Source organism: Dromiciops gliroides, chromosome 6 (assembly GCF_019393635.1).
Source record: "Dromiciops gliroides isolate mDroGli1 chromosome 6, mDroGli1.pri, whole genome shotgun sequence".
In the NCBI taxonomy this organism is placed as follows: domain Eukaryota; kingdom Metazoa; phylum Chordata; class Mammalia; order Microbiotheria; family Microbiotheriidae; genus Dromiciops; species Dromiciops gliroides.
The window spans coordinates 226,257,460-226,274,728 of NC_057866.1; the positions used below are offsets into that span (position 1 = coordinate 226,257,460).

The 17,269-nt window shown below is 40.0% G+C and overlaps 1 protein-coding gene across 1 annotated transcript in view; it reads right to left on the reverse strand.

Moving 5' to 3' along the window:
• Nucleotides 1-14,526, reverse strand: part of LRIT3 (leucine rich repeat, Ig-like and transmembrane domains 3) — a 33,785-nt gene extending 19,259 nt beyond the window's left edge. Inside the window, exons 1-2 of the mRNA XM_043969783.1 lie at nt 14,411-14,526; nt 7,817-8,292 (exon numbers count right to left, since the gene is read on the reverse strand). Of these exons, the coding sequence (XP_043825718.1) occupies nt 7,817-8,292; nt 14,411-14,526 (592 nt within the window). The remainder of the gene's footprint in view (nt 1-7,816; nt 8,293-14,410) is intronic.
• Between the last annotated feature and the right edge of the window lie 2,743 nt (nt 14,527-17,269).

The window sequence follows — 17,269 nt, forward strand, 5'->3', positions numbered from 1 at the left end:
CTATACAGAAAACCCAAGGGTTCCTCACCTCAGAAAAATGATTGACCAAGTGTCAGAAAAGGCTAGTCCACCCAGGCAATGCTCTAAGGATACCCATTAACACAAGGATTATTTCTACCTCCTTCATTGTCATGTCCTCTTGAGTTTTGTTATCATTACTATTTGTCTTCCCATGTCAAATTATCACTCTCAATGTTATGTTTGATTAATTGTGTCTGGGCACTTTGCTCCTTCCTTCTCCATTTTCAAAATACAGTATCTTGTTGTATCTTTACAATAGCCCTGTGAGAGACAATCACGGAATCACAGGGTTGTTGTGAGGATCAAAGGAGATAGTATTTATAAAGTATTCAGCACATAGTAGGCTCCTAACAAATGCTTATTCCCCTATTCCCATTTCAGAGTTGAAAGCACCTTGGCAGCCGATCCCCAAGACAACACACCCAGAATGTGGTGACTGAACCTTTCCTCGTGAAGGGCAATCTGAGACAGCCCAATCCTCTTTTGGACAACTCTAATTGTCAGGAATTTTTTTCCTGTTCTATTCCTGTTCTATTTCCTGAATTTGACTCTGCAACCTCCACCCATTGTTTGTGGTTCTGCTCTGTTAGGCCCAAAGAGAACAAAGAATAATCAATGTTCCACATGACAGCCCTTTAAATACCTGATCATATCCTCCTCTGCCCCATTCCTCTCATCATCTGACTAAACATCAATTCCATCAAACTCCCTAGGCTGCATAGACTCAAGGCCCTGTACCATTCTTGTTGCCCTCTACCCAATGATCTGCAGCTTATCAAAGTCCTTCCTGGGGCAGCTAGGTGGCACAGTGGATGAAGCACCGGCCTTGGATTCAGGAGGACCTGAGTTCAAATCCAGCCTCAGACACTTGACACTTGCCAGCTGTGTGACCTTGGGCAAGTCACTTAACCCCAATTGCCTCACAAAAAAAAAAGTCCTTCCTAAAATGGGGTGGCCAGAACTGAACGCCAAACATCAGATGCAGCCTGACCAGAACCTGGTACACAAGATTATCATTGCCTAGGCCTGGAGGATATGCCTCTCAATGCAACCCAAGATCCCATTCATTCATTTTGGGGCTACCATATTACACTGTTGACCCATGTTGAGCTTGGAGTACACTAACCTCCAGCCCCAAATCTTTTTCAGACAAGCAGCTGTCTAACGATATCTCCCTCCTCCTGAACTCAAGAAGTCAATTTCTCCTATTCAAGTATAAAACTTTACATTTATCTCTATTAAATACCATCTTCTTAGATTTGGCCCAATGTTCTAGCCCCATTTTTAAAACTACGTCACTTCAGGGCAGCTAGGTGGCACAGTAGATAAAGCACTGGCCCTGGATTCAGGAGGACCTGAGTTGAAATCTGACCTCAGGCACTTGACATTTATTAGCTGTGTGACCTTGGGCAAGTCACTTAACTCTCATTGCCCTGCAAAAAAAAAAAAATACATCACTTCTTTAAAATAGTGAACAAAACAAGCCTTAGTAGAGTTATGCTAAAATTGATAACAGGACCCTGGTGCAGGTTCAGGTAGCTGGAAGGACATAGATCTTTTTGAATTCTGTTACCTGGTATTTTGGTTATCACTCCCAGCATTGAGTCATCTGTAAGTGTGATAAGAATGCCATCTCTGGGGGCAACTAGGTGGCACAGTGGATAAAGCACTGGCCCTGGATTCAGGAGGACCTGAGTTCAAATGTGGCCTCAGACAGTTGCCGCTTACTAGCTGTGTGACCCTGGGCAAATCACTTAACCCCCATTGCCCCACAAAAACAACAAAAAAAAAAAGAGAGAGAGAGAGAGAGAGAGAGAATGGCTAAGCATTCACTTATCACCTCACATACCTTGGGAATGTTAGTTCTATTTGTTCCGTCCTTTTCATTCCAAAGGTCATTCTCTTGGCAGAAAAAATAGTAGCAAAAGAACACCTGAGCAGTGGGGAAGGTAATATTTTACCAATAAAGACTGAGGTAAAATTATTTGCTTAAGGTATTTTAATAGGCAGCCAGATGGTACAGTGGCTGGGCCTAGAGTCAAATAGACCTGAGTTCAAATCTGATCTCAGACACTTACTAGCTGTATGACCCTGTGTGACCTGTCTGCCTCAGTTTCCTTAACTGTAAAATAGGAATTATAATAGTACCTATACAAATGAGAAAAGACATGTAAAGTGCTTAGCACAGTGCCTAGCACATAGTAGGTGCTTAATAAAGGCTTGGTCTTTCCCTCTTCTTTTTTTTTTTTTTTTGGCGGGGCAATGGGGGTTAAGTGACTTGCCCAGGGTCACACAGCTAGTAAGTGTTAAGTGTCTGAGGCCGGATTTGAACTCAGGTACTCCTGAATCCAGGGCTGGTGCTTTATGCACTGCGCCACCTAGCTGCCCCAGTCTTTCCCTCTTCTAAGGTCACAGAATAAGTTAGTGCCAGAATCCAAAGGTCTTCTTACCTTTCAGTTCAATGATCATTCCATTCTACCGCATTTGCCTCATCAGGAAATATTTAGAAATGAATAACATAGTTACTTTAGTTGAATTAAAATAATTTTATGAAAATAGATTTTCAAAAAATGTAAAGCATAAAATGGATATATATTATATATGACATTTTATATGACACATTATATAATACATGGGGCAGTTATGTGGCACAGTGGATAAAGTGTGGGCCCTGGATTCAGGAGGACCTGAGTTCAAATCCAGCCTCAGACACTTGACGCTTACTAGCTGTGTGCCCCACCAAAAAAAAAAAAAATCAACATTATATAATACATTCATTTTCATTGAATGAATATTCCATTGGTATAGTAGCATATCATTTTCATTAAATGAAAATGTGTGCAATGAATATGCAATATAATAAATGAACATAACATTAATTTTTAAAATTTCAAAGCATAAAATGAATATATAAAATGGCTATGTATGTAATATGTAATATATTTGTGGCATGCTTTGAATTTTTGAAATGATATATTACATAAAATCATTTTAAGTCAACTAAAGCAATCCACAATTTGAATACTCTTGCAAAATAAAAAGATGAAAAAACAGAGCAGCCAGAAAAATGAGGTACCTCTGTACCCTAGCCCTGAAATGACTTTCAAGTGTTGAAGTTTTTAAAATTAAGTATACTCTCAGCAATTGGAGATTGTGGGCCATCTCCAAGGGTATTTTCCCCTGGAGGAAAAAAGGTCCCAGCCATTCTGAAGCTAATCTGTTAGCTGCTCAGCATTCATTTAAAATAACAAACTAGCCACAATTGAAGTAGTTGGAATAAATTAATTTATTTTGCCTTAGTATCCTTGAGTAAAGGCCAATGAATGCAAACCAAAGTATTCCATTATTTACTGAAAACTCCCTGGCAGCCTTGGTCTTCCTAAGAAGCTGTGGTCTGCTCCATAAAGGTAAAGATTGGTCCATGTTTCTTTTTTTTGTACTTTTATCCTCACCTCCCAGCACAGTGCCTGTCAAATAGTAGGCACCAATTTTAAGGGTTTGTTGATTGACAACATATGGGACAATGCATAACATTAAATATATGCATATGCATATGCATATACATAAGCACATACTCATACACAACACAAATACATATATATGTATATACACATATGCATGTTTATATTCCTTGCTACAGAGATTCTTACACTTGTTGGCACCTAGAAGGCACTGTAGAAAGAACACCGGACTTCAAGTCAGGAAGACTTGAGTTCAAATCCAACCTCAGATTCTTACTAGCTTTAGAATGAGGATAATACTAGCACCTACCTTTGAAAATTATTGTGAGGATAATATTTGTTATGTACTTTGCAAATCTTAGAGCACTATATAAATGCAAGCTATTATTAATGAGAAAGAGATCGTATTTATGAATGAAAGAAGGAAACAAGTGTTTAAGCACCTACTATGTGCTGGGCATTTGAACCTTACAACAAACCCAGAAGTAGGTACTACTATTATTCCCATTCTACAGTTAAGAAAACTAAGGTAGTCAGTGACTTACCCAAGGACAAAGAGCTAGTAAGTATCTGAGACCTGATTTGATCTCAGCTCAGCCTGTCTCAAGGACCAGCACTCTATGCACTACACCACCTAGCTGCCTTTGGGAAAAGGTTCCTAAATATATTCTTCCCTCCCAACACGCACACAGCATTAACAACATAAATAAATGCTATTCTTTACAGAATCTGGTGGTATAAATGGGTGCTTTAGGGTCGGATATAGGGAACTAAGGAAAGTTACTTGTAGTGCAAAGCTAAAGCTATCTCAGTAATTAAAACATATTTACGAATAGCTGCATTTTTTATTGACAAAATCATAAAAGCTAAGTATCTTTATTAGATTGGTGTTTTACTCATTTTATGCAACAGAAATGGAATAGTTGAAGAGGTCCAACTAAGAGAGAAAATACCAAGATGTGTTTTTAATTAATCATATTTTTATTGATAACTATGGTTTTGCATCATATTCATTTCCTGATATACCCCCGTCCCTTCTCTCCTGCCCAGGGAGCCAAAAATTTAACTCTTTAATTGAATCATTGGTTGAAAGAGTGCAATAGTATGAATGCTTCTTTGGGGAAAAAATATAGTAATATACTTATCAATAAACATTCTATCAAGAATCATTTATACAAGAGAGGGCTTTTGTTGGGGGAAGGTGAGGGTTAGTGATAGTGATATTTTAAAAGGGAATGTCATGAAATATTTTTAAATGCATAGAAGATGCTGGGCCCCTGGTGGTCCAAGCAGTAATCCCTAATACAGGAGAGGTCGAGACTGGTGGATTGCTTCAGCTCAGGAATATGAGCTGCAGGGGCCAAGCCATTCAGCTGTTCACAATATGAGCTGCAGTACGGGCAGCAGATTGCTAAAGGTGGAACAAACCAGCCCTGGTTGGAAAAATGAAACAGGTTTAAGTTCTAGAAATGTTCTGTCAATGAAGGGCCCTTTTAGTAACCCATGCATTTCCAACCTGGGCAAGTTAGGGAGACTCAGGCTCAAATAACTAGACAAACAAACCAACAAAAATACAGATAAACACACATAAATAAGGATACATAAGGATAAGGCAAGGAAAGGACAGAGAAAACCAGTCCCTGCCCCCATGAAATTCATAGTCTAACAGGGAAAACAATATGCAAACAACTACATACATATATGAGAGACACTAGGTAAAGTGGAGGTCATCTCAAAGAGAGCCAGGGGCTAAAGAGATGGCAACACCCTCAACAGTAATACAAAAGTTTGGAATGGAGGAGGATTTTGGAGGAAAAATAATGATTTCCATCTTGAGCACATGGAGTTTAAGATGTCTATGAGACATAAGCAGCTAGATGGATAGAGAGCTGGGTTTGGAGTCAGGAAGACCTGAGTTCAAATCCTGTCTCAGACACAAGTCACTTCACGCTGTTTGCCTCAGTTTCTTCATCTGTAAAATGAGCTGGAGAAGGAAATGGCAAACCTCTCCAGTACCTCTGCCAAGAAAATCCCCATGGACAGCATTGGTGTCCATGGTGTCAGGAAGAGTTATACATGACTGAATGACTGACAACCACAACATGGAACATCCAGTTTGACATGGTCAATAAACAATCAGTGATTTGAGACTGGAGGTCAGGGATAAATAAATAAACTAAGGATAGAATAATAAATAAACTTAGAATAGAATAGCATGGAATAGAATAAGTAGAACCTAAATAAATAGACTAGGGCTGGATAAATAGATCTGAGAATTATTGGGCATCTATTCTAAATTTGAAGCCAATACCCAAAAAACATTGTGACTTGTGGAAGTGCGCTTTACATTATGCGTCATTAATTAACTAGCTACACATTTTGCAGATAATCATTTGGCAAATGGAAATGCTATCATCCTCCGAGATTTCCTCTTCACCTCCCTACAAATGTTGCTGACCAACTTTCCTCTCGTTTTCCATCTGCCATTTTTCTCAGTGCTTTGTTTTATTTCTTTGATTTTTTTTTGGCAGGGCAATTGGGGTTAAGTGACTTGCCCAGGGTCATACAGCTAGTAAGTGTTAAGTGTCTGAGGCCGGATTTGAACTCAGGTACTCCTGACTCCAGGGCCAGGACTTTAACCACTGTGCCATCTAGCTGCCCCGACCTCCCTATAAATGACTGACATCTCTGGTGCTTTTTCCTTGACAAAGTGCTTTCCCCTCACATTAACCTTGTGAGAAAGGTACCCTAAGTAGTATTATCCCCATTTACGGATGATCAAACTGAGATCACATGATTTTCCCTTGGTCACATGGCTAGTAAATGACAGAGCAAGTATCCAAACCCATATCTTCAAGTCTAACGTTCTTTCTATGTTCCCTGCTTTTCAATGATTAACATTCTAAGAAGGGAAGGAGGATAGATACACAAGAAACATACCAAAGTAAAGAAATATATAAAAGATTTATAAAGAGATTTATATGAGATGTATCGAATTACACATATAAACATATAAAATTACATATGACAACATAGACACAAATATCATAGAATAGCCATGTACTTAGCTGTGGCCAATGAAATAGCAACCTGGACAGGCTGAGGAGGCAGAGCTAACCAGTGGTCCTATTGCTAGGACCCTCTTTAAGTTCAGAGACAATTCGAAAGGAGTTTCCTTGGATGTTTTCCTCGCCCCTGCACCCCAAAGGCTCACAAAGACACTTGCCCAAAGAAATGTTTAAAGAAATCAGAGTGAAAACTAAAGTGTCCTGAGGGTAGCTTAGGACTTTATCTCTTTAAGACTTTGGACCGCTAGGTGGTACAGTGGATAGAGTGCCAGGGTGGAGTTAGGGAGACATCTTCATGAGTTCAAATTTGGTCTTAGACATTTACTAGCTGTGTGACCTTGGACAAGTCACTTAACCCTATTTGCCTCTGTTTCTCCATCTGTAAAATGAGCTGGAGAAGGGAGTGGCAAATTGCTCCAATATCTTTGCCAAGAAAACCCCGAGAATCAGACACAACTGAAATAATTCAACAACAAAAACATAGGACTTCACACATAATAAACAAAATGTTTGTAAAATTGAAAAGAAACTGTGGTTGTTGATTACTGGATTTCGAGCTAGAAGACCTGGGTTCAAAGCCTTATTCTCTGACACTTACTAGCTCTATGACCTTCCTTATCTGTAAAATAAAGAGTTTGAATGAGATTTCTTCTAAGGTCCTTTCAGCTCAAAGCTTATGATCACATTAGTATTGGGAGAGGGTTGAGCTGGCAAAAATGTTGGAAATTCAGATGTCCCAACAGGTCTTATGTCTATGGGGACCTCTAAAAGTAGACACGCCTTGGTTCTTGAAGTTCCATGCCCAAAGAAACCCATCTCGTATTGTCCAGAGCATGAGTAGAGTATAATAATGAGGTTAGTTCATAAGAAGTATAATCAGCAGCGGCAGCATCTCTACGGCACTTTAAGAAAGTTTTATGTATGCTATCTCACTTGATCCTCATGACAACCCTGTGAAGTAGGGGCTATTATTATCTCCACTTCACTTCATTTATTTATTTATTTACATGTTTATTTATATGTTATTTATATACTTTATTTATTTATTACTTCCAAATAGAAAACTGAGGCTGAGTTTAAGTGATTTGCCCAGGATGACACAACTATTAAATGTCTGAGCCAGGATTCAAACTCAAGCATTTCTGATTCCAAGTCTGGTGCTCTAACGAGAACACCAAATTAAAACCACGACCATTAATGGTAGTACCTGGCACTCAGAGCCATCATCTGTGAGTGAAAAAGAAACAAAGAAACAGATGTACTTACCTAATATGATTCTTGATGGTGGAAGGCCCATGCCTCTAGATACTAAATCTGCTGAGAAGTGGGTCCAGGTGTCCAAAAGGTCAGGAGGCAAAGTGGTGAGTCTGTTGCTTGATATATCCAGGTAAGTGAGATTCTTCAGGTACCTGGTGGCCTCAACTGGCACACTGATTATTCTGTTGTTGTGCAAATCCAGGGTCCGCAAATTGGGCATCTCCAGCAGAGATTCCCAGGGGAAAGCAGTCAGCAAATTGCCATCCAAACGCAGCTCATGCAGATGCTTCAGGTTATAAAAGCTGCCGGTATCAATGCTGGCCACAGAGTTGTAAGTCACCCAGAGGTACTTGAGCTCTACCAGGTAGTAGAAGGCCTCAGTGGGGATCTTTCGTATGACAGTCTTTTCTATTCGGAGCTTCATTGTGTCCACAGGAACGTTTGTAGGAATCTCATACATATCTGGGTCATTGCACAACACCAACCTAAGTGCAGCCAAGGCAGGATGAACAAACAGAAAGAAACTTACATCCTCAAATGCCAATTCTGTGGGATTCTCTGTCCATTGGGACTCTTTCATTTAGAGTGACCTACTTGTAAAGGGCCATTAAGTAGACATAAGTATAGATATAGGTTCACTGCCCTAAGCATGAGTTTCAAGTATAATGCTGTGGAGGGCTGTTGTTTTTTTAAAGTTCTGCAGTAATTTAATTTACTAGAATGCACTATATGCTCTTTTTAACTAATCAATAAACTAGAAGTTTTGAGTTCTAATGTCAACCTGACCAGTAATGTACTGCATGCCCTGGGGCCACCCTAAAAGTGTTGACAATTTACTCACATATGTTAACCAGAGATAGAAAGACACTATCTAAGGGTTTAAGTCGGGAGGGATGGCAGATTTCAGAACATAGAGTTAGAAATGCTAGGTCATGTAGAACAGAGGTGTCACATTTGTGGCCTGTAGGCCCATAAAGCCCCCAACATTCCCAAATGCAGCGCAATCAAATTAAAATATAGTTCCAATCTGGGGCAGCTAGGTGGTGCAGTGGATAAAGCACCGGCCCTGGATTCAGGAGGACCTTCAAATCCAGCCTCAGACACTTGACACTTACTAGCTGTGTGACCCTGGGCAAGTCATTTAACCCTCATTGCCCCACCCCTCCCCCCAAAAAGTTCCAATCTGATTTTAACATGTTGATGTATGAATTATATATTATGCACATATATACATACATATAATAAACATGGTTTTCTAAGTCAATATGTGGGCTGTTGTTCAGTCTTTTCCAACTCATTGTGACCCCATTTGGGGTTTTCTTGGCAGAGATACTGGAGTGATTTGCCATTTCCTTTTCCAGATCATTTTGCAGAAGAGGAAACTGAGACAAACAAGGTTAAGTGGCATGCCTAGGGTCACTCAGCTAGTAAGTGTCTGAAGCTGGATTTGAGCTCATCTTCCTGACTCTAGACCCAGGGCTCTATCCACTGTGCAACCTAGCTGCCCTAATATGTGGCCCATAGGGATCCTTATATAAAATTTAGTGACCCTGCCTCCCATTTCTCTTTGAGTTTGACATCACTGGTGCTGAGGATAGAACAATAGATTTTAAGTCAGGAAGACATAGGTTAGAATCTTGTCTCAGATACTAACCCCACTAGTCCCCTGCCTCAGCTACCTCCACCCACCCCCCACTTCATCTTCCATTTGTATGTTGTCTTCCCCCATTAGCTTATAAGCTTCTTTTTCATATTCCCAGTACTTAGCATAGTGCCTGGCACATAGTAGGTACTTAATAAATGTAAAGGCCCAAGTCCTCTTATTCCAGCTTCATTTCTTTACCATGAGATGTCAAAAGCCAAAATAGGCAATATGGTTTCATGTCTGAAGAGCCAGCCTTAAGTCAACAAGACCTGTGTTCAAGTCCAGGCTGGGACATGTACTAGCCATGCAATTCTGGGTGTAGTTCCCTAGGCCAGGGCATTTTAAAATACAAAAGCCATACTCAGTTCCTGGACTGCCCTTTGCTGACCCTGGCACGAGGCAGCTTTCTAAGATTATAAACTGCAGAGCAGTTATATATCTACATTGAAAGGGAGAGGTTTCCTTGCTGGGCATTCTTCATGCAGATGAAATCACATTTTAGGGGGACCAAAAGAAGAGAAAAAGCCCCCCTGAGGTCTGCTCTGAGGAGTGAACACCAAAAGGTTCTGTAAAGGGTTGTGTAGCGATGGTAAGCTATGACAATAATGAAAGCTGGCCTGCAAAATGCCATGTCTGACCAATAGGGATGCTTAACCACCTTGAAACTACAGCAAGCGTGTACAGCCATACATGGTGAGCTAGGGTGCCTTGAGATAGCTCAGAAGGAACATGAGGTGCCACAAGTGTATGGAAAGATCTTTAGGAGAGCGTGCAATACTCAGAATGAAAGGGGGCTCATTACCTCTACTTGGAGCCATTGATTCCTGAGTTTCTTCATCCCAGAAAGGTATAAATTTCATAGATTAATAATTGATAGCATTTACATATTGATATGCAAAGCAAACCTTTTATCTCATTTTATCCTGACAATCACCCTGAGATATAGCTGCTATTATCATCCCCAGAAACAGGCTGGCAGAGAAAAAGTGACTTGCCCAAGGTCACACAGCTAATAGGTGTCTGAGGGCAGATTTGAACTCAGGTCTTCCTGACTCCAGGTCCAATGCTCTATCCATTGTGTTATCTAGCTGCCTCTAAGAAGATTGAGCTTCTATGCTTTCTTTAGTGATTATTAATTTTATAATCAAGTAGAACTTTAATTATAGGGCAACATTTCCTTGACTATGTTCTCAAAAGTACATCATTGGACGCACTGGAGAGGGAGATAGAGCATACAGTGGAAAGAACAGATCAGAAGATCTGGTCCTGAGGCTGGCTGCCTTGGGACCTCACTTAACCTGGGGGTAAATGGGAATAAGTCAAATATGGTAGAGTGGACAGAGACTGTATTAGGAGTCAAGAAAACCTGGGTTTGAGTCCCAACTCTGCCACACACTAGCTATGTAATCCAGCTCTGAGTGGCCCCAGACTCTTCTCTAAGACTTTCAGTGGCAGAGAAGGTGCTGATCTGCAAGGACAGGGAGAGTGTGAGAATTGCTTGCTAGGAGCTGCATTGTGTATGATATAAAAATGCACACATTCACACACATGTACAAAATGTCTGTATGTTAATGGGTTCAGCTTGATGTAAGTGATAAATTCATTCACTAGAGAAATGTTCTCATCTAGTTCTCATCTTGACACACTTTAAATGGAAGTGGGGCTTCAGTTTACCCCATGGGTGGAGTGATTTGATTGATTTACCTTCATTTATGTTTGGAGGGAGAAAGAGAGAAGAGGGAGGAGGAGAAGGAAGGAGGCAGGGAAGAAAGGGAAGGGGAAAGAGACTGAGAAAGTAAGAGAAATTGTACATGTATGTGTATGTGTATGTATATGTGTATATATATACACACATATACATATATCTGGTTTATTCAATCAAGCTCGATGTGTATATAAAATATACAAGTGTCCAAAAAGTCTTAACACAGTGTGAAGTGCTCATAGCTAAAGAATGCACTAAGACTTTTAGAACACACTGCATATGAAATGGGGAAAGGAAAGGGAGAGGGAAAGAGAGAAAGGAAAAGGGAGAAGAGCATAAGCATTTATAAAGTGCCTACTATGCTCCAGGGAGTGTTTTATTAATATTATTTCATTTGATCTTCCCCAAAACCCTGCAAGTTATATTCTGTTATTATCCTCATTTAATAGTTGCAAACAGAGGTTAATGGGCGTGTCCAGGGTCACACAGGCAGTAAATGTCTGAGGTCAAATTTGAACTCATGGCTTTCTGATTCCAAGCCCACCATTTCATTTAGCTGCTGAGAGGAAGGAGGCAGGGGAAGAGAAAAGGAGAGAGAAATGAGAGAGTGGGGGATGAATGGAGAAGCGCTAACTTTGCCTACTCTCAGAATCCTTTTTTTTCCCCAAACTATGACAAATTTTTAAAATGCTACAGTTTTGAAAATTCTAAGGAAGATGATAAAAACTATTATGCTACAGCTCTTGGTTATGGGGGGTTTTTTGTTGGGTTTTGTGTGTGTGAGGCAACTGGGGTTATGTGACTTGCCCAGGGTCACATAGCTAGTAACTGTCAAGCGTCTGAGGCCTCATTTGAACTCAGGTCCTCCTGACTCCAGGGCTGGTGCTCTATCCACTGTGCCACCTAGCTGCCCCCTCTTAATTGTAATACAGTACTGCATAAAATTTAAAAAATGCAAAGCAAAACCCATTAACAAATATTACTTTGTGCTACTTAGGTTGCTTTGTGTCTCCACACTGCTGGATGGAAGGCAAGGTAGGAACATTATTACAAGGACATTTTGTAATAAAGTCAAAGAAAAGACCATAATAACAATAATCAGACTCACATTTATACAAGACTAAAGTCTAAAAAGCACTTCTCTCACAAAACCCTGAGAGTCAGGAAGTGCAAGCATGATTTTCACTAGAGGTTAAGTGATTTACTCATGATCACACAACTAGTAAGTACTGAGGAGGGATTCATTCAGACTCAGGCCTCCTGACTCTGCTGCCTGAACTTATTTTTTGGAGGTTTTTTTGCAAGGCAATGAGGGTTAAGTGACTTGCCCAGGGATACACAGCTAGTGTCAAGTGTCTGAGGCCGGATTTGAACTCAGGTCCTCCTGAATCCAGGGCTGGTGCTTTATCTACTTCACCACCTAGCTGCCCCGCTGAACTTGTTAAAGACAATCGTCCTCCTCACTCTGGGCTCAATTTCAGCCTCAAACTCAGAACCCCAGAGAGTCTTGGCTTTTAACAGACTCTCTGGTAGGCATCACTGGTTTGACAGTATGCAAACTGGTGTATAACTGGTGAGAAAAAATAAGAGGGGCACTCATTATTTTTATGGGTGGGTTGGGGTGAGTGATTAGTAACTGTTCTGCATCCCTGCACCCACAGCCTCCAATGACTCCTCAGGTAAATAAAACTGTCTGGTTAGAAGTCATGGAATAGCTGCCACAGCCTTTTCAGAAATGTTTCTGTTTTATGCTTCCAACCATGAATTGAATGATTCTATTCTGTTACTCATTATTGTTTTTTAAAATCCTCAGTTCAGTTCCCTTAAGGAAAGACAAGAGGCAAGGTGAGACAGTCTTAGATTTTCATTGTGGCATGCTTCCCTTTCCCTCACCTGTCTCCCCATGTAATTTTTTGTTATTTACAACATTTAGCAGATTCTCTGAAAAAATATCAGGGCCCATTCTATTTATGTAGTTGTATGGGAGGTGCCCCTTTCTGACAAATAGAGTGGAAGGTAGTTGGCAAAGGGGATAGAATGTTGAGCCTACAGTCAGGAAGTCCTGAATTCAAATCCAACCTGACGCTTACTGACTGTGTGCCCCATGGCAAGTCACTTAACCTCTGTTTGCCTCATTTTCTTCATCTGTAAAATGGGAGTAATAATAGCACTTACCTCCCAGAGTTGCTGTGAGGATGAAATAAGATAATAATTGTAGAGTGCTTAACACAGTGCTTAGTGCATAGTATGCACTTAACAAATGCTTGTTCTCTTCCCTTTCTCCTTAAAGGGAGAATCAATTGATCAGGATTTCCACTGATTAAACCACTCCCTCATTAGCAACAAGAACAATATTTGGCATTTCTTAAAGATTTCTAATATGATCCTAAAACCTGTTTAAAGCAACCTATGAGTTTCTACCTTGTCTCTGCCACACAGAAGTCGATTTTTTTTAAGTTGCATTTTTAAAAGCCCATTGAGACTAACAGGGAAAAGTACGCATTCTTCTCTAATTTCATCGATGTTTTTAAGAACTGTTTGCTCCAGTTTCCTCAAGTGTAAAATTGGGCTAACAATAGTAGCTATTTCTCAGGGTTGTTGTGAGGCTCAAATGAGAGAATAACTAGAAAGTGCTCAGCACAGGGCCTGGCACATAGTAAACATCACATAAATGTTAGCTATTGCCATCATTGTCATTGGCATCACCACCGCCGCCGCCATCATCATCACTATTTCCCTTTCTTCTTCACCTTTTGGGTGTCGTGGTCAGAACTACACAATAGGAAACCCAAACCAGCAACGGCTAGGTACACTTTTCTGTAGATCAGCTGGACTTGGCATGTAGGCACTAATCTTCCTTATGCCTGCTGGGCTCTCCCCTAAGGCTGAGATTTACCTGTGTGCTTAAGGAAACCATTTCACTTCCCAAAGAAAACAAAAATGTTCTGCCTATGAATAATCTGGGGGAAATAGGCCAAATAAGAATGTGTTCTGTGGTTTCATAAGACCTGAAGATGTTTTAAAAGCTTGGACACTGAACAAAAACAGGAAAGGCAGAGTAAATATTATTTGTCAGCAAATAATCACAAAGTAGGAAGATACAGCTCCTGCAGGTTAAACCTCCCCTTTCTGGTTGTGGATAAAAACATGATTGCTTCTTGTCTCTGCCATGGGAGAGAAGACTCTATGACACCATTGTCAGCCTACATCTTTGTACGTGGAATTAAATTTTGTAAAGGTCATAAATGCATACCTTGAGCCGGTACCATCACTTCTGCTGGGGGAATCACAGGTGCATTGCGAAGGACACGAAGTGCTCACTCCTCCAAAAATGCTAAATACGAGGCCCAAATAAGCCAATCGATGCATCCCTCCTATTAAAGAATATTAGAACAAAAGCTAAAAACCAAATCCCAAGCATTCAGGAGCCTGTGTGCACGCATGTAGATGTCCATTTAGTCAGAGCAGATTACAAAGGATTAGCTGAGATCTGTAGTTACTTAACCTTCAAATGTATCTCACAAGGGATCAATCGAGCTAGCCTGTCGTATACAGCTTCAGCAAAGTAACATTTTAAGGAAAAGAAAATAAATTGCTCATTGGGAAAATCTTGATAGCTATGATACATAGAGAAAAGGAATACATGTTTTTTTAAGCCCCTTTCCAATGAAAGTGAGTTGCAATTTGAAGTATTTATTCAATGATAAAAATCGTTCAGATCTCATTGCTTGGACTCTATTTTAGATTATCTCTACGTTTTGTTAGAAAATGTGTTGACTTTGTATAGGGCTCTAAAAGAGATTACAAAGAAAGCTGAATTTATAAAGCATAAGTGAATACAATTTCATTATTGTGATAAAGCTAACAATGTTGCCACCTACTGGTTAGCAACAGTTAGCAGGTCCCCAGTAAATGAAATAGATCAGTCCTGAATTATACACTGAGAACTGGAAGATGCCTGAATGGGCAACTAGTCCATTTTACAGAAGTGGAAACTGTGTCCCCAAAAAGTTAAGTGACTTGCCCAAGGTCACACAAGGAGTCAGTGGTAGAACTAAAATTTGAATCCAAGTTCTCTGATGCTACTCCGACCCTACCTCCCCAATACCTGCTTTAAAAAGCTTCGTGTTTTCCTAATTGGTCCATTTTTCTCATCTTCTTCTCACTTCCTTCTAATGAGCAAAATTATAGCTAATAAGGAAATCTAAAAATTCCTGAGACAGTCCCCCCATGTATATGTCTTAGTGTAGCTTTGAGCTTCAATAAATTATTAAAACTGAGGCAGACAGAAGTTTAAGTTTGAATAGTTTAAAACCTGGACCAAGAGTTTGGGGACCCCCTGTAGAGTCTATTGTGCAATGAACAATAAGGCTCCCTTTCACATGAGAATGATTTGACAGATATTTCAAATTTGAGTACTTAGGCACTCTAGTGCCTTTAGGCAGTGTTCGTATTGTCTGTGCTATCATATTTTCGAAAGAAAAGTCAAAAAAACCTAGAAAAGTTTTAAGATGAGAGAGACTAGGAAAAACATATTAAAATGAATATTTCCATTAATAGAATTAAGCCACGTTCTTTCCCTTTCTTTCCCCAAACAACTATACATTGTTTCTAATCCAAGAACATAATCATAATTGAAGTCATCTTTCAAGAGGAATCAGACACTTATTGAACTATGTAAATCATTAAAATGAAAGGAAAACACAATTCCTGATCAGGAGTAATTTTCAATTAACCATTAAGCATTTATTAAGCATCTACTGAGTGCTAGGCACTGAAAATATAAATACAGAATTGAGACGGTCCCTGCCTACAAGATGTTGACATTGTAGTAAGAAAGAGATTATGAGGGGCATTTAGGTGGCTCAATGGATAAAGCACCAGCCCTGGATTCAGGAAGACCCGAGTTCAAATCCAGCCTCAGACACTTGACACTTACTAGCTGTGTGACCCTGGACAAGTCATTTAACCCTCATTGCTCCCCCCCCCCAAAAAAAAGAGATTACGCATACACATATACTAAATACAGGATAGTTTGAGGAAAGAGAGATCCCTAACAACAGAGAAGAAGAGGGAAGGCCCCATAAAGGTGAGCTGAGACTTGAAAAAAGATAATTCTGAGAGGAAGAGAAGTGAATTCCAGGAATGTAGAATGGCCTCTCCAAATGCTTGAATGTGGTTGATGGAATGCTGAGTTGGGGGAATAGCAATAGTCCAGTTTGGTCCAAAAGAAACTGAGGAAAAGCCAGAGGGGTAGGAGATGAACCAGAAGAGGACAATGTCATGGAAACCAAGAAACAAGAATTTACACAGATCCAGAGGTTGGGCAATAGTGTCAAAAAGCTGCAGAAAGGTCAAGGAGGATGAGAGCTGAGAAAAAGTCATTGGACCTAAGAATAGAGAGATCATCAGCCACCTCACACTCATCAGATTGGCAAGGTTGATTTTATTTTTTTTTATTTAATTTTTTTTATTTTTTGGTGGGGCAGTGAGGGTTAAGTGACTTGCCCAGGGTCACACAGCTAGTAAGTGTCAAGGGTCTGAGGTCAGATTTGAACTCAGGTCCTCCTGAATCCAGGGCCAGTGCTTTATCCACTGTGCCATCTAGCTGCCCCCAGCAAGGTTGATTTTAAAAAGGAAAATGACAAATGTTGCAGGGATAATGGGAAAAGACACATGCTAAGGCATTATTGGCAGATCTGGGAATTGGTCCTACCATTCTAGAAAGCAATATGAATTCTGCCCCAATAGTAATCTCTGCTCACCACTCCTGGGACAGCTAGGTAACACAGGGCCGAGAGAGATAGATAGAGCAAAGTCATTTAACCTCTTTTTGCCTCAATTTCCTCACCTGTAAAATGGAAATCATAACAGTACCTAATTCCCAGTGTTGTGAGAAATAAATATTATAAACCACTTAGCACTGTGCCGGGCACAGAAATAAGCATTGTATAAATATTAATAATTATTATTATTATTACTAGGCTTATACCCCCAAGGTAGGAAGCATTTATATAGCACCTTCTATATGTGAGGTACTTTATAAATATGATATCATTTTAGCCAAACAACAACTGTAGGAGGTAGGTTCTATTATTGTCTTCATTTTATA